This window comes from Poecilia formosa, unplaced genomic scaffold (assembly GCF_000485575.1).
Source record: "Poecilia formosa unplaced genomic scaffold, Poecilia_formosa-5.1.2 Scaffold20, whole genome shotgun sequence".
Lineage (NCBI taxonomy): Eukaryota > Metazoa > Chordata > Actinopteri > Cyprinodontiformes > Poeciliidae > Poecilia > Poecilia formosa.
In genome coordinates this window covers 1,229,346-1,257,190 of record NW_006799959.1, presented here as the reverse complement: position 1 = coordinate 1,257,190, position 27,845 = coordinate 1,229,346, and the positions used below count along the sequence as shown (strand labels likewise).

At 37.8% G+C, this 27,845-nt stretch overlaps 2 protein-coding genes across 3 annotated transcripts in view; both read right to left on the bottom strand.

Moving 5' to 3' along the window:
* Positions 1-18,921, bottom strand: part of cds1 (CDP-diacylglycerol synthase (phosphatidate cytidylyltransferase) 1) — a 27,609-nt gene extending 8,688 nt beyond the window's left edge. For both annotated transcript variants that reach the window (XM_007547376.2, XM_016669153.1), the window contains exons 1-11: positions 18,552-18,921; positions 11,838-11,995; positions 8,261-8,357; positions 8,035-8,132; positions 6,583-6,722; positions 5,273-5,331; positions 3,314-3,396; positions 3,040-3,127; positions 1,400-1,468; positions 246-398; positions 42-161 (exon numbers count right to left, since the gene is read on the bottom strand). In XM_007547376.2, coding sequence (XP_007547438.1) covers positions 42-161; positions 246-398; positions 1,400-1,468; positions 3,040-3,127; positions 3,314-3,396; positions 5,273-5,331; positions 6,583-6,722; positions 8,035-8,132; positions 8,261-8,357; positions 11,838-11,995; positions 18,552-18,620 — 1,134 coding nt within the window. In that variant the 5' untranslated portion in view covers positions 18,621-18,921. The remainder of the gene's footprint in view (positions 1-41; positions 162-245; positions 399-1,399; positions 1,469-3,039; positions 3,128-3,313; positions 3,397-5,272; positions 5,332-6,582; positions 6,723-8,034; positions 8,133-8,260; positions 8,358-11,837; positions 11,996-18,551) is intronic.
* Positions 18,922-22,036: 3,115 nt separating this feature from the next.
* The window catches only part of wdfy3 (WD repeat and FYVE domain containing 3), a 105,729-nt gene continuing 99,920 nt past the window's right edge, over positions 22,037-27,845 (bottom strand). Inside the window, exons 63-67 of the mRNA XM_007547375.2 lie at positions 27,083-27,214; positions 26,228-26,461; positions 26,035-26,146; positions 24,993-25,190; positions 22,037-24,660 (exon numbers count right to left, since the gene is read on the bottom strand). Coding sequence (XP_007547437.1) covers positions 24,537-24,660; positions 24,993-25,190; positions 26,035-26,146; positions 26,228-26,461; positions 27,083-27,214 — 800 coding nt within the window. The 3' untranslated portion in view covers positions 22,037-24,536. The remainder of the gene's footprint in view (positions 24,661-24,992; positions 25,191-26,034; positions 26,147-26,227; positions 26,462-27,082; positions 27,215-27,845) is intronic.

Genomic DNA, 27,845 nt, shown 5'->3' with positions numbered 1-27,845 from the left:
AAAAAAAAAAATCAAGCTTCAGGAGATGAGACGTTCCTTACTTTGATTTTGAACGCTCGCTTGAAGCCGCTGGCAAAGAATCCGCCGAACGGCCCGATGAGGGAGGCGAAGGACGACAGGAAGATGCTGTGGATCTGGAAGGGGTAAAGGTTCACCGTTTTCTGAAATGGAAACAAAAAAACAGGATTTCATGACTCCATTCAGGACGTTCTTGAATAATAGCGCGGATGAAGAGCGGGTCTCACCCAGCTGAGCGTGTTCTGCAGCGCCACAGGGAGCGTGTACTCCTGCATGACAAACAGATCAGACGGCTCACATTCCACCGTGAACCTGTTGGTCTCACTGTTGAACTCCACCGGACACACAAAGTACTGGAACTGCGACAGGAGGTAGGCCAGCTGACGGGGAAGAAAAAGACGTGAGTGATGCGCCGGTTACGGCAAATTTTACTGGATGATAAATTGTCCCAGAAATTATAGCAATAAATGAAAATATTTTCAAGTAGTAAAAACAAAATTGTCGTTAAAAAAAAGGACTAGTTGAGCCCAAAGCACCAGACTGAAGACTTTTATCATCCAGTTTTTGGTAGACAGAAAAGAGAGAAACAATAAATTATCCAAATTAAATTATTGAGCTTGTTTTAATTTATAATGCGATGAATTGATCTAATGCTTATTGGGGCAGGCCTAGTCAGTGATATGAGAAAACAAAGAGATGTTGCATTAATAACTTTTGGATAAGTTATTTTCTGAGGTTTAATCTCAGTCCTAAACCTAATAATAATGTATTCAGGTTATCTGCAGGTGTAAACAAGTCAAATTTAAGAATTTCTAAGACCTTTTAAAGCCACCTTGAATTAAATTCAGAGACGAAAACACCAAGTATAAGGGATTTTTAGGGTTGCAAAGATTAACGTTGTCTAGGTAACTGGCAATAAATTTCCATTTTATTTGCAATTTGCAAATTTTAAGACTTTTGATTAATATATTTAAGGCCATCTTACCTTTTTCAAAAGACTTAAGGCCTTAATTTTTTAGATACATTAATTTAAGGCTTTTTAAGGAAGTGTGGAAGTGAATAAGAAGAAAATAAATCTGTCCACAGATAAAACAATAAAGATGTTTTTTAATCTACACAGGCAGCAGGGATAAAAACAGAACTCTGGTTCATAATCTGATTTAAGTGAGACGGTAGAAGCAATGGGCAGATGACCTTATTTCATATTTCCATGGTTCTCAAACTGAGTTGCGAGCATCACGGGTCGCTACTAGAAGTGGTGATGTAGTATTTAATAGCTTCCTGTAAAACCAGATCTTCTTCATCCTTCTCTGGGTTCTTAGAAACCATTTAGGGGGAAATGCTGAGCGTGTGATGAAGCTGTGAAACCTTAACTACTCACAATGAAGCCAAAGACCACCGTGGAGAAGAATCCCCCGATGAAACCCTCCCACGTCTTCTTGGGCGAGAGCTGCAGGGGGAACGAAGAGAGAAGAAGAAGTGAAAAGCTGTTTCCAGCATCAACAAAGCTGACAATGTTTTTATCCACCATTAATAAACCGCTTGTGATTCGAGAGAAATCGTTTTTTTCACGCGGTACTTTGATCTGACTCAGTGTCAACAAGCAGATAAAATCCCACCAACGCACAGAAACAGACGTCTGTTTCATTTTAGACTATTTAAAATCTCTTTGACGAGTTTCTCATGACGACTCTCTAGCATGTCTTCACTGAAACCAGATTTGGTTTGACTGAACTTTAAAAGGAGAGATGGGATCGAACCTAACCTGAAAAGCAAAGCTTGCCTTTTCAGAAAGTATCTTCTCACTAAAAACCAGAGCAGCATCACTTAGTTTTTCAAATTTGCACACCTGATAGTCCGGCAGACTTGCTCGATTTACCTTTAATGGGCCAGCGCCCCCGATCCATTATCCAGGTCCCTTTGCACTGAATACCATTTTATGATTAATATTACCAACATTACTGCTGTCTTGATGTTCATTGTTCCTTCTGCATTTAAAAACCTCTGAAGACACAACTTCCTTCTTATTGCAAACAAAATGGTGTGGCGTCAGATTTTAGCGCTTGCAGGATTTTTTTGTACCTTTCTAGGTAAACGGTCTAGAGTTTGATTAAAGCACACTAACTGAATTCACCCTGAGTGAATCACAAAACCCAAGGAAAAATGCAGATAAAACCAGAGTATAGACGTTTGGTCACGATGCACAGCTGGAGGAAACCAAATGCAGCACATCAGCGTAAACATATTTCAACTGGAAGGCATAATAATTTGACACAGGACTTGAAAATCTTGAAGTTATTGATCACCATGAACTTCCATCAACACCAAGTTTAAGGAAGTACAAGATAAGCAGCTTAGATTCATGATCAGTCAAGAACCGAAGGTAATCAGGTTTTAGTCTTCAGACACCTTCAACTTAAATTCTTAAAACCAACCAACAAAGGCAACCAAAGCTCTTTACAGTAAAAGTTACATCACAAGAAAAACAGACCAACAGAATCCAACAAGAAACAAAGAGATAAGAAAAATGAAACTATGCTACATGGTAATAAAACTGTGAAGTAAAAAGTCTTGAGCTTAGACTGGAGCACCACTTGGTTTGACGAGTCAGACGTTAAAACCAACGATTTCCACCTGCAGCTGCCCGTCACAAGCCGAGTTCAGTAAACTACTGAGGTCTTACGCTGGTTTCATGTCATGCTGTTGTGGCTCAGCTAAAGTAGTGAAATACGAGGTCTCCGGTTGGACAGCTGGGCCCAAACGAGGTCAATAACAGGACAGAGGTTTCACACACAGCAAAAGACCTAAAACATGGCTGAGGAAAACTTTTCCATCAATTTTAAGGAACTGTTGACATAAATCAAGCTCATATTTCTTGCTGAAAACTTACTTGTGAGTTACTTTTGTTTTATTTCACGTGTACTAAGATATTTGATCAAAAATCAATGTATTGAGTATAAAAGAGATTTCCCACATAAATCAGCTACAACTTGCATTTAAAAGAAAAAAAGCTTGCTTTACCTTGATAAGAGGAGTTCTCCCAAAGAAGAATCCAAACAGATACGCCATGATGTCGTTGCAGATCACTATGGAAATGGGAACAATGTACCTAGAAAGAAGGAATGTCAGCTATGTGAGCGGCAGTTGAAGTCACAACAAGTTAACATTTATTCCATTTAAATTATTTAACTAATTAAAATCAGTTTCTATTTGGTTACTGCTGCTACAGGACACACAAAAACAGAGCACCACAACACTAGTGATGGCACATCGTGGCTGTCTGTGTCCTGCTTACCAGATCATTCCTTCAAACAGGTTCTGAATGACAAGGTGGGACTGAGTTACCACAATCAACAGGGTCACATGGGTCCAAGCAAACTGGAATGGCAAACACAAAACACAAACACCACAGTTTCACTGGACTGGAATGTCGTTGTGCCTGTTCAGAAGTGAGCTCGTGTCAGAAATAAAAGGAGTCCAAACAGGTGAATGACGCCGACGGAGGGAGACGATCAGAAACATCAAAATGAAGCAGGCGACAGACGGACAGAGTTCACACTGGAAATTCAGGAGGGTGCATGCGGAAAAGACCAAAATCAAACTGTAACGCTGCAGCATGATGAATGCAGGACGACACAGGAGCCAGAATTAGTCATATTTTGAAAATAATCAACTGCAGCCACATGATCAGCATGAATGAGTTCTTACTTGGGGTTTTTAAATGGGTGATGTCAGCTTTTCTATTTTCAGAATGGAACGATTATGCAACATTCACAGAGAAACTGAGCGCACAATTTACTTAAAACATGCACTGCAAAAAACACAAAATCTTACCAAGTATTTTTGGTCTAGTACACTTGGAATAAGAAAAAACTAAATTACAAGCAACTTTTCAGCTTGTTTAAAGTTAATAATTACTTAATATTGATGAAAAACTACTAGCTGTATAGGCAGATTATTTTACTAACAAGACATTTTCCCATGTTATAAGTGAAATTATCTGCCAACAGAACTAGAACTTTTTCACCAATATTAAGGAATATTGACTCAAAACATCTTGCTGAGTCAATACTTGTAAGTTAGTTTTGTCTTATTTCAAGTGTATTTATTTGCACCAGAAACTAGACCAAAAATACTTGTTAATATTTGTGTTTTTGCAGTGTCTACTTTATTCTAAGCTTGTGTGTCCAGTTTTTCTTTTTTGTGTTTCTGGACTTTAGATCCCTATTATTTTTTGGCAGAAATGATACAGTTCTTTATCTGGTTTCAAGGCACAGTAACCCAGATAGGCTTAAACTTTCCTCTGAAGGACTTTTCTAACGTCAGAACCAGCAGTGTAAGTCGCATTGAAACATAACTAATCTTGGCATTAGTGATTACAAAGCAGAAGTTTGGCATTAGTACCATTTATTGTTATTTTATGACCTTGTGCAGTGATTGTCTGAACGCACGATGCATGTTAATCTAACACAGCAGTGGTTGATAAGCTAATTTAACCACCTGCTCCACTGTTCATATGTTGTTGTGTGTGGGTTGCCTTTTTATTATTAATATTTTTATTTTAGCTGAACTGAAACACACCAAATTCTGCAGCACATCTACCTGTTAAGGTTGTCATAGTCAAGCTAACATAAATGACCTAATTCATTCTCTCTCACTAACTTTTATTTTTAATTAAAACTTCTTCTTGACCTGTGAAATGTTATACTGTAGAATTTCGTTATCTAATTAGTTATGTTGGCAAAGCACTGCATCCTTTTTTTCTTCTATATATGAAGTGTACATTTAAGATTTAGTGCATTATGTTGACAACTTGACAGCTAAAGCTAACGGTAGTCATCGTCAGCAAGCAGAATCTGTTTATGTTGCAACATAAATATTTCCTCATAATATTAAGCTTCAGGACCCAAACCCTGCAGAAAATTACCAGACGATGTTTAAAAGTCGGGTGGTGCCAGGAAACCAATTAGATGAAGACCAGTTCTGCCAAGAACAGCATTAGAAGAGCCAAGTATCCAGCTAGTTTTACGCCAGTCCACTGTTAACTGCAGAAATTCAGTGTTTAAGTTGCATTATTGTAGCGTATTCTGCTTTAAAAGCCTTACAGGCCAAAATAACTTCACTAGTGCATAAAATCAGTCCAAATTAAAGTCTTCTCAGTTTGACGTCATGAAAAGCAGAGAACAGACCAAGAGGATGGACAGCAGGTTCAACGCAGTGAAGCAGAGGAGATGGTTACTTTGCTGATACACACCATGTAAAACTGCAGGCGGTAATGTTTCTTCACTAAACTCAGCACAAACATGCAGAAACCTGTGAAAGAGTAAACAACATGCTGTCAGTTTTACTCAGCAGTGTACAGTAGATTAAACAACAGTCTGCTCTGTGCTGTAGGGAGTAGGTGAACCATGCATTTCATTAAACAACTTCATATGTTCACTGACATAATAAAAGTTATAATAATTACACAACGACTAAACCTGCAGTGCACTAAACTGAAATGAGAGCTGCTAATGCTGGTTTATGTATCTTGTCTGATGAGCTTTAATGCAACGCTTTGACTCACTGTCAGGCGCTTTGGAAACTGTCTGATAACCGTAGCACTCCGCAGGATGCTAAGACGAAAGACTCGTTTTATCCTGTCCACTGAAGTATTTTCTTTATAGTGGATGTTTTATTTAAAAAAAATTTGTGTCAACTTTTTACATATCTAACATAAAAACACACCTGAGTGAAGTTGGCCCCCACCTTCTTCAAATCTAACAAAATTGGTGTCAAAAGTTTGTGCTACGTTTGTGTAGCTGCCATTATGTATTATAAATCATAAATAAATATATCCTTCAAACCAGACAAAATTGGTGTTGATCAATTTGTGCAGCAAAAATTTTCATTTGTGCTGCCATAATTTTAAAAATGACCTCTGGAAATAAAGAAGTTTCCAGAGGTCATCATCAATATTTTCAAAGCAAAAGCAGCACATACTTTTTTTCTCGCTATAAAAGCATAACTGAGTTGACTGACATCAAATTTGATTGATTTTGTAAATGTGAGCGTTGGCCTTTGACCTCTGAAATCTTTTTCATTAATATCTTTAAAACAATAGCTGCACAAATAAAAATTTTGCTGCACAAATGTTTGACATCAATTTTGTTAAATCTGAAGAAGATTTGGGGGGCAAATTCACTCAGATCAAAAACACAACGGGGCAACTGATGGAGTGACCCAGCGCCCCTAGGAACAGGCTCAGCTAGTTTACTGGGAAAATCCCTGGAATTAAATTAAATTTAAGGCTTTTTTAACGCTTCTTGCTCATAATTTCAGAGGGTGCTGCATGTGAGCTGGTGTAAGATCAATAAACTGTCCAACCAGCAAATGAAAGATCAAAGATAAAAACAGTAAAAGGAGGATATGAATGAGCTCATGTGATTGTAAATCAGCGTTAAAGCTCCAAGGGGATTTGTTGCTTTTTTTTCTTCAAAAAACCAATGCTGTTTGAGGATGGAATCTGAATCAGAGGGGTCAAAGGTCATGTGTTGTTATTCCAAGATACTGAAGGCGACTCACCTGCGAGGTACAAAGTGAAAGAAATGAAGCGGTGATAGCGAGAAAGGAACTGCAGAGGCTCCTCCCTCCGCACCAAAGCCCCAAAGTAATCCGCGAGCGTTTCACCATAGAAGAAGTAGTTGACACAAATCAGGAAGTACCTGAGGCAGAAAGCACAGGTCTGGTGCTAAGCTATTGTTTGGGTCACTGGGTTGACCTGTTGCACGTTAACTTACAGAGAGAGTGAATGTGTGTGTGTGTGTGTGTGTGTGTGTGTGTGTGTGTGTGTGTGTGTGTGGTGACCTTGGTAGGAAAATAAAAAGTGTTCATTTACTTCCAGCATGGCAGTGATCTTTGCTCTGATCTTTGCATTGTGTGGGTGTGTATGCAAAGTGTCAACAGCAGCAGCAGGGTGGGGATGCTACACACACACACACACACGCATGCACGCACGAACACACACACACACACGCATGCACGCACGAACACACACACACACACACACACACACACACACACACACGCACGCACGCACACCAAAATATGCAAATCTCACAAAGTGTAATTGATACTGTATTGGTTTAGATAGTAAACAGTAGACTGGGAATCATAATGTATTTCCTGTTTAGTACGTCTGCGTGATTTATAAAAGGAAACATTTCCTGCTCTAAATTTGACAGAAGCGTCAAATTTACAGCATGTTTGCGGTGGAGATTTTTATCTCATAGCTGAAGCTATTTCAGTTCTGATTAGGGAAAGGTTTGGTTGAAAATTATTCTCCACTATTACAGCTCCAGGAAAAGGTTGGACACATTGATCCCACATCAAATTGGAGATTTTAAGAGTATTTTTAACGATGTGGCTTCAAAATAAAACATTTTTCATACCAAATCAGATTTTTCTCACTTCTGTTTGTAAACAAGAAATTAAAAATGACAGAAAATATTTTTACGCTACAAAAAATAAAATCTCACCAAGTATTTTGTCTAGTTTCCAGTACAAATGTCTTAGTATACTTGAAACAAAACAAAACATAACTGACAAATAACTATTCAGCAACATATAGGAGCTTTTTTAGAGCCAATAATTCTTAATATTTATTTAAAAAGTACTAGTTCCACTGGCAGATAATTTCACTTATAACAGAACAAATTTTCATTATAAGTGAAATATTTATCAATATTAAGGAATTATTGACTCTAAAGCTCCTTTATCTTGCTGAAGTTACTTGTAAGTTATGTTTCATTTCAAGTATATGTATACAAAAACTCTTGGTAGGATTTTGTGTTTTTGCAGGGTTTAATTCTTAAAATAATCAAACGTAAAAATAAACTGCAGAAAACTTGTCCTTTTTAAGAGAACACTGCCCTTTAAGAATATTTTAGACCAAAGTGAAACTTTATGAGACGCATTGAAAAACTGTGTGTAAATAAGATGTAGCTGCTGTTTAATGTATTAATCGATTTTCCTCACCAACTCAGAGTCCTGAACCAAGGCAGCTCATAGGAATGGTAAACTCTGTAGCCGATGGTGATTATCTCCTGGAAACACTTGATCTGCACACCCATGACCTGGAACACAAGCAAAAGGAGAGTCAAAAAAACAGAAAATTAAAGTTTATTCAACTTGCACACAAAGCAACCGCATGAGGGTTTTATAAATTAAAGTTTTGTCTCCAGTGTGACTCACTGCAACTTACCACAAAGATAAGCATGATGGGTCCCATGTAGATCATAAGGAAAAAACCCGAAATCATGCAAATGGACAGAAGTCCTCGTATCCAGTAGTTCCTCCATCTGTGAAGAATTACAAGCTTTTAGAGAAAATGCATGGCTGTTATATCAGATTTAACATGAGGGTATAAATCAACGATCAACAGAAGAACCATCACATTTCAACAGAGGACCGTGATTAGCAGAATATTTGAATAGAAGTGGGGAAAATATTAATGTTATCTGAGATAAAGAAATAAGAGTTATGAGAGTAAATGTTTAGATGAGATCAATATATCAATATTTATCCTGCCAAATGCGATTAATCACAAGTAATTGTTAATCATACCCAATCACTACTACTTAAAAACTGAATTTTCTATTTACTCTGGTTTTCTTTCTCAAACAGTCTGAGATTTATATCCCTCCTCTGCTGCGTCATTCATTCAATTTATAATAAAAAAAATAAAAAAATATTTATTACAAAGGACAACTCAGACTTTTTTTCCTCAGAATTCTGAGGGGAAAAATCAAAATCTGAATTTTGAGAAGAAAAGTCAGAAATATGTTGAAAAAAAGACAAGAAAAAAATTACAATTCTAAGAGACAAAAGACAAGAGAGAAATCTGAGATTACAGAGTCAGATTTCAGATTAAAGAGAAAAATCTGAGACTGAAGTCAAAAATCTAAGCGAAAAAAAATTACAATACCAACAAAAAAACTCAAATTTGAGGAAAAAAAGTCAGAAATCTGATATTAAAGTGAGAATTTTGATAAACAGACAAATTGAGATTAAAGTCAGAAATCTAAGGGAAAAAATCTGAGAAACAGTCTTTTAATTAAATCAGAAATCTGAGATTGAAGAGCAAAATCTGAATGAAAAGGTCAGAAATTGAGATTAAAGTAAAAAGTCTGAAGACAAAAATTTGAGGAGAAAAAAAATCAGAAATCTGATAATAAATCAGATTTCTGAAGAGGAAAAAAGAAAAATTGACATTAAAGTCAGAAACCTGGGAAGGGAATTTTATTTTATTATTTTCTAAATTCATCATCCCTTTTCCTCTTCAATAAAACCGTCTTTTCCTCATCCCTGTGTGATGTAATGCATTGCCAATGTGTGCTTGCTGGGGAAAAGCTTCGTATTCACTGTGCCATGTTTGGCGAAACCTTTCAAAACACAGGAAGTGACCTCACAGGAGCCAAACTGAGGCGGCCGTCTGTGAATGGAGGAGAGAAACCGCTGCATCAGGAGAAACGCTTTCACTGCTGAGTGCTCACTATCCCCTCCTGCAGTCTTCACCTCCAGATCCATTCATCCCTCCTCTGCTGCGTCATTCATCTCAACCCACCGACGTCCAATGGTCACTGAAATCTAAGTCCAGCTTCGTCCTCTTCCCTCTCTCTGCTCGGCGCCCTTTGGCTTGATGAACCTTTACGCACCGTGACCTGCCAGTCATCCAGCGGTCACACCCTCCGCTCCTTCACTGCACAACAAAACAGCCCATTGTCGAGGACTTCTCCACTCGATAGTGTCGATATCTCTGCTGCGTTTGCATTCATCTTGTCAGACTCTTATCTTTCTTCCTATGTTTATCTCCGTCAGGCACCAGCAAACCAAAACAAACTCTTCGTCTGGGGCAAACTGACATTTCTGCTCCTCCTGAAGCCTCTGAATGATCATAATTGTCAACCCATTAGGAACAATAAATATTCAATAAAATGAAATAATTTGTACAATATGCAAAAATGCCACAAAAAATGTTCGGGTTGAGTTTTCTGCCATTTAGCAAATAGAAATAATTTTGATGATTCTAACTGACCAAGAAGAAGAGAAGATCAGTTGGATTCAACCAGAGTTGGGCAGCAACTGGTTACATTTACTCAATTACATGCAAGTAACTTTTGTGAAAATAAACTTACTTTTAGCAGTATTTTTACTAAGCTGTACTTTTTGCTTTACTTGAGTAATTTCATTTTGAAGTATTTCTACTTTTACTTGAGTAAACTTTCTGGATTTTCTACCTACTGGATGTTTTAACCAGTAAGTCACCAGACAGACACTCAGCAGCAGCTTCTGTTAAAGTTTCATCCGTTTTTTATGGAAAGAAACTGATTTGCTCGATTCTGTTTTTTGTTATTTATATGAATTATTGTCATTTCTGTCGTAAGAATATCAACATTTCCACTTAAATTTATATTTTGGTCAGTCTGATAATGTAATTTTTAAATATTGAATGATTGATAATTTGATCAGTTACTCGATTAATCAGTTATTCTGGCGATTAATCGGATTTTAAAAATGGCCTTTAAAAATATGAAGATATTTTTACTTTTTATACAATATTAGACATACATTAAAAGATAAATAAACAAATAATTTTTAATTAAGAAAATACATGTTTTATTGCCTACAATGAAATAACGTAGCGTTCCTTTAGTAAATCTGAACCAGGAGAAGCTAAAACTATGCAACATGAGGAGAGTTGGCTAAAACAGACAAGGATCTTTTTTTATCTGGAATGTAAAATATTTATAAATTTATATATTTTCACTTTGGGCTTGTTACTCTGAATATGTTGGTTTTTTTCAGTAAAAGGCTCGAGTCTGAATACTCCAGTTTACAGTTAATCGATTACTAAAGTAGTTGACGATTATTTAAACAATTCGTTTCAGCTCTACTCAATTCAAAATATCTATGCACCATTTTCTGGGCCCAGTTAACCTTAATGCAGTGTGGAAGACGATTTTGTTTTTTGGGGAGGTTTGATGTTTTTCTGAGTGTTTCTGTGGAAATAAAATCAACTGTGACTACTGACCAAACTTACAAACTGAGATCTCTTTCTGCTTGCTGTCAGACTTGGTGTCGTCTCTAAAGATAACACATGCATGCAAATTTAACTTTAGCTGCAGTCAGGCCTGGCTTATCAGAGCTCCTCTGATAAATGCTGCCATCACTTCTCATCTGAAATAACCAACAGAAGCCGTTTGAAAACGTTCCAGGAAAGAACATGCACTGAAGAAGGCAGAGGTTTAGTTAAGAAAAAGGCCAATTATCAGCCATCTTTGTGTGGCTTCACAGAATGGTGACAACAGAAAGTATCAGACACAAGAAAATAGGGCTGAACACATTGGCGTTTCATATCAGTCAATGTCAATAATTATTGATTTGTTTTTTGTTTTAAATATCTGAAGTACTACCAAAATGGTGGCATAACCTTTTCTGTTGTATCCACAGTTTTCACTCCACATTAAGCAGATATGAGGCAAAATCTTGCTTAGCAGAAGATGGTTGCTAGGTAACCAAAGTAGGGGGGGACTTGAAACTACCCAGCAGGTTGTTGCTAGGTAACCAAAACGTGGGTGGGTTAGTTGATTCCACCAACCTAGCTTAGCTAGCAATGAGAAGCTGAGCAGTTAAAGTCTTTCCTACATCCCCGAGATTATCTATTGATATTGATTTATTTTCAATCACAAGATACAATGTTATTGATTTATTGTCCAGCTGTACGAGAAAACCTTCAGTGTTACAGAACAGATGCATATCTGCGTTTGAGGAGTACGTACTTGGGAGGAAGCCCCTCCAGAGCTTTGTTCAGGCATTCTGGAGTGTTGTCCGTGTCCGCTGTGGAGGCGGGAACATCTGGAGTGTCCGTTTTGGAGTCGCCGTCACATTCTCCCTCAGTGTCGCCTGACAGGCCCAGCCTGTCGTCGCCATCGGCTTCCTGCCAGAAAAACAAACAAAAAAAAAAGCAGATAAGTATTTAAACACTGACTCATAAATAGGAGTTAGCAGCTCAAGAAAGCATTTAAAAACAGGAGAGATGAAATCATGTAAATATTGAGAGAGTACTAGAGTTAAAAAGGAGAAATTATTTTGTTGCAAAATCGTTTTTCTCAGAATTGTCAAATGAAATCCATCCAACTTGCAGACTGACAACTACAGAGGACAATATGTGCCTGTAATCACTGTCTCCATGGTTACCAATGGTCACCTCCAGCGTTATTTTACATTACAGTGGGGTCATGTCCTCCAATCCCCAACCCAAGAACAGATCCAGGATCAAATCCTCCTCGACAGAGTATTAGGGCCGTTGCAGACAGAAACACAGAGAAAATACATTTCTGCTTAGAAATGTTCTAGAAAAAATCTTTTGAAAAAACAAAAACTCTTCCTAGTTTAATCTCAAAACTTCTGAATTTGTCCTTGAAAATGTTCGACTTTTGGGGCTCAGAAATTTTCTTGTTTCTTCCAGAAAGTTTTTGACTCTTTGACCTCAGACCTCACATGACTTAGAAATATGACAGCTTGAAATTGAGCCTCTGTCTCTTTAAGAAGTTTCTCCACACTGACACTGCGCCTTCAGCTCATCACAATGTTCCTCTATTATCCCATTTACAAATATTCTTAGGAGTGTTTGACTGAGAAGCAGATCTGATGTAAATATTACCAGATTTGCACCAGTAAAGAATAAAAAAATACTTTTTTATTTGAAGTTTCTGATTGCGGCACCAAGTTACAGGAGCCTCCCAGGATATTTATCACAAACAAAATGTCCTTTGATGCAAAATATAAATAAGAGTTGCATATTATACACTGATGCTTATTAACTTTTAGTATTTTGTAAAACATTTTTTGCAACATTCAATCATAAAATATTAAACGTTGCATAAACAATCAAAACTGGAAACGGTTAGTTAGTAGGGACTTAAACACACATTTGTGTTAATATGTGTGATTAAGACGGTTAATTGTGTTCTTGAGGCAACTCCATTAATTGATCTCAACGAGGTGAGCTGGAGATTTTCCCCCTGAAGGAACCAGCTGCTGCGTTTCCTTTCTTAACTCGAGACTCTCTGCTGTTCCTCCTCATCCTGTTTTTACCTTTCATGGGCTCTTTTACTCAAACGCTGCCAAATGTGGTTAAACGGGGTCATCAGGGTTAAATTACAGAGCCTTAAGTCCACAGACGTAATTGGCTCACAAAATGGGAAAGCAGTCGGGTTGCAGTGTGGGTTACTCTAGTTGGTGTAAAAACAGAGACAGAGGAGATGAACCTGGATTTAAATTCAGGATAAACGGAATAGGGAGTATATCTTTTCATCTTTTGATAATTGTTCTGCTCTAAAACTATATATTTTTGCTAAATTTGACAGAGAAACACTAAAGATTGGTTTGGTTTGTAGAAAGCCATTGATGATGAACCAGAACCAGTCATGGTAATATTCAAAATAATGAACTTCATTAAATATTCCAGTGTTAAATGGTCATTAATGTGTTCTTGCATTATTATGCCATCATTACTTAAAAAAGGTCTCAAAATAAAATATAATTTATCGGAATAATTTCTGGAACAATTTATCATCCACCAAAACGTGTTATTATGACAGGTGTGGAGTGTGGTTGATTTCCAAAAACGACTCGATTTCATGCAAAACTGAATTATAAATCAAACAGAGGACGTTATTTTAGCTGCTAAGCAAATAAAACCTTTAAAAATACTTCAAATTGTTTGATGTTTTGCAACATAAACAAGCAGATATGAGTAATTAAAATCCCATAATAACCAAGAATAATTTCTAGAATGACTAGAAAAATGTGCATGTGTCCTAAGCTGCTGAAACAAACAAATCTACTGCAGAGAATCTTTACATTTTTTTGTAGTGCTGATTATACTGATTGATTATTTTGACAGAACTCTTCACCCGCCTGTCTTCCTGCAGCTCTTCATGTCTCTCAGAGCTGCAGGAACTGGATGATGTCATTTTGTCCCTGCAGCTCTGGGACAGAGAACAAATGTCTCTGTTCTATCAGAGGATATATTGACCTTTAACCTCGCTTAGAGCTTTGACAACAGGAAAGAAATCGCTTCAGGACATTGAAAAAAGTAAATAAATAAAAAGGATGAGATCGTTCTAATTAAGAGTGAGAATATTAAATCTGGTTTCAGGTCATTTCATTAACTTCAAATTGTACAACGTTTGGGAGGAAAATGATTCATCGTTGCTATTATTACATACAAACAGAAATCTGAAAGGTGTGGCATGCATGTGTAATTAGCCATCTCTGGCTATGTTTCTGCCAGCTTTGCATATCTAGAGATGACATGATTTTTTTGTTTCTCAAACCAGCCTAAGGTCAGTGACCCTATATGGAAATGCACTGATCACAGCTCTGAGATGTGCACAGCTTAAAGGTGACCTTGATGCTTCCTAAAACAAATTAAGATAGGTCTAGGGGCCATACAAACATTTCTTGTACAAAATCATTCTTAGAAAATGAGATTTTAATCTGTTCCTTTCAGAATGAGCTGTTTTATGGTCTCTTGTCATTTTAAATTCAAAGAAGCTGCTGCTGGCCACGCCCACAGACTCAACATTTACACTCGCATGTGAAAATGGCTGCAAACAGATGTGCAATTATACAACCATATATATTTGAAAAGCAGAAGTGGAGCCTACTGCAAAACCAACAAGAATCTGGCAAGTGGTTTCTGGATGGTAAGTCGACTACAAAACACTTGTCTTTTCCAGCAGCCATTGTAAAGCGCATACAGCAGTAAAACCAGCTGACCAAACTTGCTGGAGCTCAGCTCGGGTTGCTAGGTAACGGGCCAAACTCTGTTGGGGTTGCTAGGTAACGGCACAGTGCCTGCTGATTTACATTCCAGATTTTTGAAACGGCTCATTTTCTAGACACCAAAAGAATTTAAACTTTTTGCCAAAAACCGGTCAGGTGTTTTTTTATTTTCTTTCTTTGTTGTTGTTGTTGTTGTTGTTGTATTTTTTAAGCACTTAGGCTGTTTTTAGAAGGAATAGAAACACAAATGCAACTACTAAAATGAGGGGAAATTTACAAATTTTACACAATAGTTCAGTCCCCTTTAAGATAATTTTTTAGAACCTCAATATGTTTTAAACCTCCTCTCTGATTGGTCTGCTGTGGTCTCCATGATGCTGTTTGTCCTGTAACAGTTGGGATTTTAAAGGACCAAGCTGATTAAATCACAGCCTAGACAAGTTTCCTAATCCTTGAGGGAAGAAGAACAATCAGCCGCAAACACCAGAATGAAAGTGCGACTTCCTCAGAGAAGCATCTCCATTTTCAACAACGCTGCTTTTTTCCCCTCTGACAAACTGCAGTGTGAAGCAATAAGAAGCTTTCAGCAGCCAAACAAAGTCAGGTGGGAATTTAATGCTCATTGATACAGATGGATCAATGGAAACTGTGGGCTGCCATTCAAGCACCAATTGTCTCTTTAATTCACGGCTTTACCCTGTGCCAGTTAAGCATCGTCAGCCTGTTTTAGACTCAACTTTAAGCCGAGTTCAGCAGAATCGCAACAGCCTGGGGGATCGTCTTTCAAGATTAATTTTATTTATGAAAACATTGTAAATCAAGTCAAAAATAAACAGCATTTTAGAATAAATACATTTGTGGAATCAGAAAGCCAATAATAAACATTCAGACAATATTTATTTACATCTTGTTGCCATTTATTTCAGGTCATGTGACAGTGATGCAGTGCATTTTAAGGTTTTATTAAGCTTGAGAAACTTTAACAGAAACTCCAGGTGTGTGTCTGTGTCTGGTGAATTTTTGTTAAAACATGTTTGTTTTTCATTCAGTGGGTAGAAAATCCTGAAATTTTACTCAAATAAGAGTAGAAATACTTTATAATAAAATTACTCAAGTAAAAATAAGAAGTGAAAAGTAGTAAAAATCCTCCTAAAAGTGAACTTTTCAAAAAAGTTATTCAAATAAATGTAACTGAGTGAATGCAACCCAACTCTGTTGATTTATCTCATATTTAATGCCTCATTATTTTAATAATTATTTACTTCATCAGCCCCTTTACTTGATTAACTTGATTGTGTGCGTCTCTAGTCGTTAAATGTCTGTTTTTCTATTTTTAACTTCTATAAATAACTTTCTTACACTTGACTGAGAGCCCTGATCTCAGTTTATTAAAAAAGGTTTGAACCAGACACTCAAACATCCAGCTACGATTCTGCCAGAAGCTCGTTAACGGCTACAGAAAGTCAGTGAACCATGTGCATCGTTTCCAAAGGAAATTCACAAAAAATTTTAATTTATCCACACAAATCCAGATTTTACAAATCACTTTGATTTTTTTGGTGTCTAATATTTCCATCTTGGAAAAATAAACACTCCCAACTTCAGTCAAAACACAAACCCAAAGGTTTCTGAAGCAGAGCTTGTGAAGACTGCAGAGATATTAAAAAATGTTAAACATCGCGACCAACCAGCCGGCCTGCAGAAACCCCACCAAGGTCAGCTGTCATGTAAAGTCTGCAGCAGATGTCCCAGACGTTTCTCCAGCTCCGTTTGGTTTTTATCTACAGGGTGTGAACCAAAGCGAAGCCATCATTTGAAAACAAGCCGAGTCGAGCTGAGTCACAGCGGTGAGAAACGGTGACAGCTTTGCTCCCAGACACATTAAAACCATCGTGTTCATTTTCTCCCAAACGCACCATTTCTTTCCTCTACTTAGCAGCTCTTTCACAAGAAAAGGTAATAACTTAAAGACCATGAGCTGCACCACAAAGCCTAATCAGAGCAAGTCCTGACACCTCTGCATGCACCACATCTAAGCAGTCAGATGGTGCAGAAGTTGAAATACGAGTTCTACTGTAATTAAAGGAGGAGAGTCACAAAACCTATTAAGTAGGTCAGCCACAATAAACAATAAATCAATTAATAGCATGACAAACTAAAACCAGAAATGACTTTTACTTGCATAATTTATCATTTTTCTCAGAAATTAAAGTTTTTTTATCTTTGAGAATGTGTACTTGCGTTAATATTACACAAGTTGAAATTTGTCTCAAAATGGCAATATTATTGTTTACTGTAATAATTTCTGGGACAATTTATCATCCAGCAAAATGTGTTATTGTTTGAGGCCTATTATTGAAGCAGCTGATTTTGCTGCTGTGCAAAAGGTTTTAGTCCACATCTAACTTCTGTCACCAATAATTGTGCAATTTGCTGAAAATATATTTGTTAAATGCAAACACTGCGCTTTAAAAAAATAGTTTTTTGATAGAAAGTTTTAACGCTAGGATGATGGAAACATTACAATTGTGTTTTTCTGACATTAGCGGAATATTGACAAAGTTGTGTAAATATTTCTAATGGCACAGCTACTGAGAACGACTTTTATAAACCCGGGGTGTCCAAAGTGTGGCCCGGGGCCATTTGTGGCTCTTGGAATGATTCAAGAATGGCTTCAGTTTGTTTTTCCAGCCAGTTGATACAGAAACGCATTTTAAGAAAACAATGTTAGGACGCCATTCTCACTGATGCCAGCCTTTAAAAACAAAGATACAGGCAATTTAACATCTGACAACAGGAAATGTAAGGTGAAACACAAAGTATTCATCCAGGGTTCTGCTTTGAATTTAGTTTATTTTAATAGTGAAAAGGACAACAAACACCCAGTGATTTTTCCTAAAATTTAGACATGGGCATGGCCATTTAATAGACTTGGCAAAATAAATCAACAGTGAGTCATAGCCTGTTTTTGTTGCTGAAAAAGATGGTGGAATAATTACTTCTAGTCAGCATTTTCTGTCTTTGAAAGGTGTTCATAACCTCAAACAGATCTCCTAGAAGGACGATGCCCCTAAGCACACTGCTAGTGGTGAGAAAAAAATTATGATGTATAGGGGCGTCATGCTAGAAGGGGCACCAAAATGATGCCAGCATAATTATTTCTAATTGGCATATTTTCTGTATTTGTGAACTCAAACAGGTCTTCCAAATGGATGATGAGCCTAAGGACAAAAATGGGTATGTACTATATTGAGGGATGTGGGCGCCATGCTAAAAGGGGCGCCAAAATGATGGTGGAATAATTATTTCTAGTATTTCTATATAAAATACTTAACATGGTCCACTTAAATTAGTTACAAAGTCACTTAGAGACAACAAAGTCAATGTTTAAAAGTGCTTTAAATCCTTTAGTGTTTAATCCAGACATAAACTTCAGAATGACATATTTATTATTAGTCAGCAGCAGCCTGACGAGTCCGGCTCATAGACACTCAGCTATGATAAATAGGTGAAGGTATCACCTCAACCCGAACTGCTCCCAATCGGAACCGTATCCGTGACCGAGCTGCGGCTGAAGCTGGATTAACCAGCTAACCAGCCTGGCTAACCCGGCTCTCCAGCAACAACCAGCCGGACTGGTTTCCAGGACGAGGATCCACGGTGATACCGGTGTCTCCTTACGCCCGAAAGGTGCGTTTTACCTTGTCGCTGATGTTCTCGGCGGTGTCGGGGTCTCCTCCACCGGCGCCTCGTTTCCTCAGCTCCGTCATGTTTCGCTCGTCTCGCCCCCGGGACGTTAATGTGTCACATAAGCCGACTCCGAGGGCAGGGAGGGCGGGGAGGGAGAGAGGGAGAGGACCGGGGACGAACCTTGGAATTTTAACAGCCGAAGTCCGGGATTTTTAGAGCCGGTTCGACCCCAGAGGCGGTCCGAGAAGAAGGTCAAGTTTCCTGAAAGTCAACCGGTGCCGACAGCGCAGCTCCGCGGGACGAGGAACGGCTGCTTTACCTGTTTGTTTACCACCGCAGTCCCTGCTTTGCCTTTTTTACTGCTGCGAAGCACGAGAAATCATGGACACCACTTCCGGCGAAGGCTTTCAAAAATAAAAGCTTTTCTCAGGCGCGGTTTTCTTTAATTTCCCCTCAAAAGTCTAAAGGAATAGCTCAGTTTTTATGTGTGTGTTTTTCTTTCTTTATTTGTTTATTTACATGGGTTAGTACAATTGTAGATAAAATGGGAGTAAATGTTCACCAAAAAACTCAGAAATGTTCAAGAACAACAAAAAGAAAGAAGAAAAGAAAATGTCTGAGCTCCAAAAGTTTAAAATTTGCAAGGCAAAACTCAGAAATTTGGAAAATTATTTAAAAAAATACTAATTTTTAAATTACAAAGAAATTTCTGAGCTCCAAAAGTGAAAAAAATTGAAAGATTTCTTGATAAATGTCAGAAAAAATAAGGAAACTTCTGAGCTCCAAAAGTTGAAAATTTGCAAGAAAAAAAATCAAAAAGTGTTTTTCCTCTTTTTCTATTCTACATTGTTGTGGATATGAATTAATAAAAAAGTCACATTTGCTTGTCATTGAATGAATGGTATTATTTCAGTGCACCATAATACATTTGGATGACATATTCATTTTTATAACCCCATCTATAATTTATCCACCATAAATTTATTTTTCTCTTGTTAAAGTTTGGAACTTCTTAAATTATGATTTGCAGCTAAAATAATTTTTTACAGTAAAGAAAGTTTAAAATACCAAACATTAAATGTTTCTACCATTAGAGTTGCAAAAACTCAGTTACATGTGATGTATATACTTTCACCCATTGTTTACTTCTTTGTCTTCAGATGTAATTCATAAATGCGCATATGGGCTCACATTTGGTTTTATTTTGAAGTGCGGCGAACCTCACTTCCGGAGTGAGTCTGTATTTATTTTAACTTTATTCTGCTCTGCTGCGGCGTCACCCTCCATTCAGTTCATATTGGGTTAACCTGCTCTGCTTCTCTCTGCAGAGAGAACCAGTGCGGGCCGAATTAAACACACAAACACACATTTTGCATCGATTACAACCTGAAAACCCAAAATCCAGCCTCCTCTGCTCGGGACCGCCAACTTCAAATCCAACAAGTCAGTTTAATTCAAATCAATTTAAATACCTCACAATGTCATGATAATGAGGTTTGTGAGCAAAATGCCCAACACATAAAGAAAAATGTAAAAAAATAATCGTTGCGTGGAAATGGGGTCTGGTTAACCTTTTGACCTTTTTGAGCTTTAAACTTTTATATTTTCAAAAAAGAAAAGCAGCACAAAGTAGCAACATGTGGCATAGTTGATTTTTACCAAATTAGTTTGATGGAATAGAATTTTTGTCAAACGATTTTAATTTTAAAACAGTTGTTTAATCCTAAGAAATCAGAAGCTCAGAAAAGTCAGACATGCAAGTTCATCAGCTAAATTAGCAAAACTGTCAAGATTAAAAAAGATTCAAACATCTACGATCTGCAAAGTAACCTGAGTTTGAGCAGAAAATGGTTCCAAAAACTGTTAAAGGAGCTACTAAATTAAGATGAACACCTGCTGAAATTTGTGTTAAAAGCTGAAGATATACATTTTATTAAACTTTAGAACTTGTGCAGAAATTGCAGGAAAGCAAAATTTTATTTTAACTGATAAATTAGCAAATCATCTGCAAAAGAAATTACTTGAAATAAGAAAATGGGAAGCTTTTTTAAAAATGTCCTGGAGAAATACATTAATTAAATATGCAAAGGCATAAAATGTAAATTTTACATGTAAAGCACAACCAATTATTAGATTTCCCTTTAGAAATTAATTCATTTAGCATTTACTCTGGTAAACTTCATTTTCTGAAAAGTTTAAGTGTAACAACTAAATCTAGAAGCCATTTTACCCTTTAGCAGTAGAGAAGTTGAAGAATATTTTTGCTTATTTGTTTACATTTAGATGAGCAGCAAACGATAAAACCAGATCCAACAGAGATTAATGTCTCTCTGTACGTTTGTATTAATTTCAGATTTCAAAACAGACCTGAAAATATTCCCCAAATCAGAGACGACAGCCTTCGGTGGTAAACAGCAATTATTTATTGAACTGAAATGAAAAAGAATAAGTACCAGCTCTATTGCATTATTGAACCATTTTGCTCCGTCGACATTGACGTGGGTGTTACTCTACTATTTTTTATTTTTCTCTCGTAGGATGTAGTGAACACAAAGATACAAGGAACATTCAGCTATCACAGATTGCACACCAGATACTGTAGTAACGCAGTCTAATACAAGACCACCAAAATAATCCAGGATTTTTTTTTTGTTTTTTTTTTCCTTCCTCGTTTCGTAATTAGTTCGTAGTTTTTCCGTAAAGAGTACAAAAGTCCACCCGACGCCGGGAACGGGATAAGTCGGCTGCTCATCAGACAATGCCTCAGAGATAAAAACAAAAGCAGATATCCAGCAGAAAAAAAGAAAATCTAACATGTACAATAATACACTGACACAGAAAGTCAGCTGTGTTAATAAAACATGCAACAAGTAACAAAACTTGCTGAAATCATTAAAAAAAAATCTAAAACCAGTTATAATTGCATAAATACTCTGTACAGTTCATTAATCTGCAGTGAAATGCATCTCTGCTGAAATGACAACGTAAACCTGCGTCAGTGAAAACTCATGATTCCTCTTTGCTTTTTTTTTTTTTACAAGGTGCAAAGAAGTTGGGCCTCTTCTGCGAGACGGCGATGATGATTGCACTAAGTTACAGTACGGAAACGATGAACGCTAGCAGGAGTGTGTGTGTGTGTGTGTGCGTGTGTGTGTGTGTGTGTGTGTGTGCGTTTGTTTGTAATACCTTGTGGGGACGATTTTCCTGACATATGCTACATTGTGGGGACCAATCGCTCCTCGTGGGGACCTGAGCCTGGTCCCCACGAGGGGAAACCCTGTTTTTGGGTCAGGGGTCAGAGTTAGGGCTAAGGTATGAATTGAGTTTTGGTTAGGGTTAGGGTTAGGTATGTGATGGTTAGGGTTAGGAAAAGGGTAAAGGTAAGGTTTAGCCTGTAGAAATTAGTAGAAATGAATGGAAGTCAATGGAAAGTCCCCACAAAGATAGCAAAACAAACGTGTGTGTGTGTGTGTGTGTGTGTGTGTGTGTGTGTGTGTTTAGGACCGAAACGAGGGCTGGTGGAAACCAAACGGATGAAAGTTCTTCAAAAGAAGCAGCGCTGGAAAAAAGGGAGGAATATGGGAGAAAAGAAGAAAGAAAAGGAGTAAAACAAACTGACAGGATAGTTGAAGATGGTTCTTGACTTTAACCTTTGCAATTAAATTTCTAGAATCGCTGAAGAAATTAAAAACTGGATAAGATTATTTTAGGTTTAGATTCATCTTTATGCTCCAGAAAACTGCCTTTTGTCTAGGGGTGTCCAAAGCGTGGCTCAGGGGCCATTTGTGGGCCTTGACATTATTTTGTTTGGCCCCTGACTACAAATCAAAAATGGTAAAAAGCAGTTGATGTTTTTACCATCATCAATTCAAAAATGTTTGTTTTTCTTTTAATAAAGCAATAATCATAAGTCCATTTTCTTTTGGCTCTTTAATAGATTTACAGAATAATTAAAAAAATAGTTTATTGAAAAAAAAATCACAACACACAGGTCAATGAAATCTGTGGGCAGTTTGTAATTTAAATTAGTCAGTTTTGGCCACAGGTTTAAAGTTTGGCCCCCACTGGCCAACAACAACAAAATGATTTTTCAAGACCCTTTGAACAACAAACAAGAAAGAAGATATTTTTATAAGTAAATGTCTACAAGGTGAATTTGTTAAAATTTAAAAAGAAATAATTCTGTAGTTCATATAAAATGTGAGGGGGGGGAAGCATTTAGTTGAAAGTAACTGACAGTAATATTAGTTTGATTCTGTAAATCCAATGCAGATATTGGATGAAATTGTACAGAAAAACCATCATGAAGCTTTTTATGACCTTCATATTTAAAAACACCATTCAGTTCTTTGTTACTTTAGGCCAGTGATATTAGAAATGCATAAGGACTCTTAGATATTATAATATTCCTCTTACTACTTTTGCTTTTCAATATTGGTGTTGTGGGCAGGATGAGCTAAACTCTCAAGCTGATTCTGAGGAATCCCAAGGTATTCGTACTTCCTACACACATGACGTGTACAAACTATATAGGAATTACTCCCTAAAGCAGTTCTAGGTTTTTAGATCGACTTTTAATCAGGAGGTTTTTGGCTAAGCTCTTTATTTGACCCGACAGAAAAATACCAGTTTGTCATATGGATGTAAGTCAATCAAATTTTACAATAAAGAGGACTAAATCGAAAGTAAACAAGGTGAAAAACTTTATCTAAGCCATGAATTCATAAAATTTTGTTCTTTAAGTTTGAGGAGATTAAAAACTGGACAATCAGAGGAAAAAATATGGCGCCTTCGTTATGGAAATGTGTCAAAATGCTGCAATTTTCCACGTTTTTGGTGACGTTTGAGCTGAAATAAAAACTTTGGTTGTATAGAAAACTCTAGCTGCATTTATTGTCCCTTTAAATCCTCCACACCATCTCTGCTGGGCAACATTTCACCACAGAAATCAAACATAAAATCATAAAGTGGCATTTAAAAACGCATTTTTAACCCAGTTCGGCTGTTTTTGCCCAACTTTTCAAATATAACGGATATTGTTGAGGGATAACCAAGGTCTTCTCTTAAATTAGGTTGCAGCTAGAAGAATTAAAAACAGATTGTGTAGAGAGATGTAAAAATAAAGATGTCCCTTTTCTGTGTGCTTCTAAAAAGCTGCTTTGACTGCAATGTGGATGTCGGAGAATAAATTCACATTTTAAAACAAATCTCCGCCTTTTTGGATGAACTCGTAAAAACAGAAAGAATAAAACTGATATGTTTAAAAATCTGAACTGATCCAGTCTTCAGAGCGCAGCAGCAACCATGATAAAAAATACAACAACCTCCAAATGGAAAACGACGAAGGACAGAGGAGATGACAGGCTGAAAAAACAAAACTATTTGGCAAAAAATGGTGATTTTATGATCGATGTCACATTTTGTAAACAACAAAGTGATCTGGAAATTATTTATATATATTTATATATATATAAAAAAGGTGATTTTTGCATAACTCCACCCACAGACATAAAGTTTTGACATTCATATCCCTCCGTACGTTTTCTGTATTCGCTGTGGCTTGTGACGCAGGTTACACACAATCTGTAGTTTTGTTTTAAAGCAAGGAGTGGTTAGTCACATCGCTAAGTTACAAGCAAGCTGTTGTTTTTCTAGATGACCTTCATTTTTGTTGTGTTTGCAGAGTTAAAAAGGCCGTGGTTACGTATTTACACTATGAACAAGTCTTTTTTTCTTTTTGTTTTTAATGGTGACAGAAGGAGGAAGAGTGTCTTCGAAAATGGCGGGGGATTGATTCAGATTAGCTGCTTGGCTATTTTTTCCCTCCGGATGATGAGTGCATGTGGTTACAGTGATGGCTGAGTTTCTTTCCCACGTTTTCCTTTCGATCTGGTTCCGATCTCCGTGCAAATCAAACATTGTGGCGTTTGAGAGGATTGGGATTCTGGGAGATTTCAGGTCACACGGAGGGCAGATCCAGGCGGTTTGCTAACCTATCAGTTTTTGGCGCCGCCGTCGTCGACGCTTCGCTCGTGCTGAAGGTTGTAGTAGCAGTTCTGACAAACTCGCACTGGAGATGAAATCTTCAGCCTTTTAATTTCCGACTGGAAGCGACTACACCTGCAAAACAAGCCGATTATATGTTAATAAATGAGATTCTGACTAAAGGTTCTACTAGTAATTTCTACAAACCAGATGATTTATAAACAAAGCCCAATTCATCACGTATGTGAACATGTAAAAGGAAAATAAAGGAGTACGTATAGAGCCCTGAGGTACACCAGAGGTACTAGAATAGATGTGGGTTAACGTTTAGGTCTGTCACGATTACAGACTTACAATATTAAATCAGTGACGTTTATACATACACATATAACCAGTGCATGTTGGCATTCAGGGTGTTTTTGTGATCGATCGATTAGAGGAACCGCTGATCGGTTTCAGGTTCTTACCGCTGACAGAAGAGCTGCCCGCAGTTCCTGCAGTGGTGGCGTCGCTCGGTCAGGGAGAAGCGGACGGTGCAGCCGGAGCAGCTGTCCACCACCTCGTCCTTCACCCAGTGGTCAGCCGCCGAGCGGCCGGGCTGGTCGCTCACCGACCAGCTGAACACCCGGCCGCGCCCGTCTCCGACCAGGATCTTACTGTGGTCCCTGCAGAGACGAAGCAGAGGGAAATGAGACCGCTCTCACCGGGGCTCATTCACTTTCAAACAGCAAAATTCAGGCAAACTATCATTTTAGTAAAACAGGATGTAGTTTCATAGATATAAGCCTGTCATCTGTTAACGTCACGTTGCGTCAGCAGCCGCTTGCATGTCGCCTGCAGAACGCAGACAATAATACATTATTCTAACTAAACTACTTACAATTAAAACAATTGTTAAAGCTGTGTTTTTGTTTCTACGTTGGTTAATTTAACTTTTTATGTATTTATTGAGCCTTTAGGAATAATAAATATTGCTTAGATTGAAAGGATCCAAACAAATCATGGGACAGTAGATGACTCTCCTGCTCAAATTAAATGCTTAAACCCAAAATGCAAAGGATTTTCAAAAACAAAAATCTAAAAAAATGTTCTTGCCAAGTTTTTTGTCATTTAGCAAATGTAAATAATTTTGGTAATTCTAACTGACCTAAAACAATAAAAGTTTAGTCTGATTTAACTTCAAACAGTGAGAATAAAAAGGGTCTTTTTATTAGGGGCACAAAAATATCTATTAATGTTTTACAAATTCAGGCGTTATATTTGAACTTTATTACAAAACTGCTCAGCTTTATTATCAAGCACTTTCCAAACCTTGAAAACATCTAATTAAAATTCAAGGATGTTGAAGGATTTCAAGCACCTGCATTAATTAAAGGTTTAAATGAATTAAACCGGTGAAACGTTGAGAGTTAAACAGCAGAACTTTTAGGAGTTTGCTTCGTATTTATGTTTTAGATGTTTTTAAATGGTTTATTCTTGAAAAAGCCTTTTTTAAATGTTCTGTCTTACTTGGAGATGGAGAGTGAGGTGATCTCGGCCGGATGGGCGTTGTCCTTGCGATCGAACGCTGTGTGCATGGTGAGTTTGCTCCGGAAGACCAGCTGACGCTCCCATCTGTATCCTGCAGCCACACACACATCAAACACGCTCGCCGAATCGCCTCTAGCTGGAAAACGCTCAGAGTCAGGAAGATGTCGCCCACCTGCTTTGAGCTGGTTGTAGGTCCGCGGCTCGGCGGCCGGCGGATGGACAGACTGAGGGAGGGACGCCTGGGCTGGGTGAGCCGACGGAGGCAGGGGGCCTTTGGTTTGGCCCTCGGAGTAGTTGACGAACACGAAGCCGTCTTTCTCGTCGATGCTGAGCGTGTCCGACCAGCGGTGAGAGTCGTCAGAGCCGCTGTCCATCGACCACGACGCTCCGGCTCTGGATGACGGACCTGAACGGAGGATAGAAACAGAGACGGAGTTACAGAAAATACAGAGAAAATCAGAGCTAACTAACAATTAACTCAGATCAGAAATAAGCCTTCAGAGCCACCTAAAGGCAGTTGCAAAGTCGGCCTTCTATCACCTGAAGAACATTTCCAGGATTAGAGGATTAATCTAGAGAAACTCATCCATGTGTTCATCGTTAGTTGCAGTGATAACTGTGTCTTCTCTGTGGCTCTGTGGGTAGAGTATGTCGTCTTGTGATGGGAAGGTTGCAGGTTCGATTTCAGCTTCTTCCTCTCGCATGTCGATGTGTCGCTGGGCAAAGAACTGAACCCCCTACTGATCTGCATGTTGGTGTATAAATGTGTGTTTGTGACTCCAGTGTAAAGCGTTTTGAGTGGTAAAATGATTGGATAAGTTCACAGGTCTGCCTAAAAAAATCAATCAGATCCTGGTTCTGTTGGACCTCAGTGGGGCTTCTGACACTGTTGATCATGACATATTACTAAAAAGACTGGAGAGCTGGGAAAAACTTTCCCGTCACAATCGACTGTGATTAATCTGATGGTTTGTTTCAGTCGTAGTGAGAAAGCTGGAGCTGTTGAGCAGAGATCTGGGCGGCGTACCTCTGGGTCGGTGGACGGCGCTGCCCGGCTGGCTGCCGCTGCCTCCGCCGGTCGAAGGGTTGCGCGGCGCCGCCGGTTCCTCTCCTTCTGACTCGCTGCTGTCATCGTCGCCATTGTGACTCTCGCCGCCCTCTGAGAGAACAACAACGTTTAGGTTCATCAATGCAGAAGCGTTCATAACTCCCTCACACTTTGTCACATTACTGTCATAAACTTTAACGTATTTCTTCAGCCTTAGCCATGGCTTCGTAGAATCGCTTTCTGTTGCAGCTGAAAGCTTTTCAGCTGTTTTCACGCCCAGTGGACTCGGTTCATTGGGGACTAAAGGTGCAACATTTGTTACATTTCCAGCTGCTGAACTGTGTCAAACAAACCAAACTCATTGAAAAACCTGTTCCCCTCCTCGCCTGTGGGGGCGCTGCACCAAGAACCCCTGAAGGAAACAACACAAAAACTAAACAAAACTAACTTATAAGTAACTTTTTAAAAATAAGTCATTAATTCCTTAAAATTCATAAAAAGTAATAGTTTCATTGGCTGACTATTTCACTTATAACAAGGAAAAAAATGTCTTGTTATAAGTTTAATAATCTGCCTGTTGAAACTAGAACTTTTTCGATCAATATTAAAGTTTTATTTACTTAAAACAAGCTCATATTTTGTTGAAAAGTTACTTGTAAGTTAGTTTGATTTAATTTCAAGTGTATTAAGATATTTGCACTAGAAACTAGACCAAAGATACTTAATAATAATAATAATAATA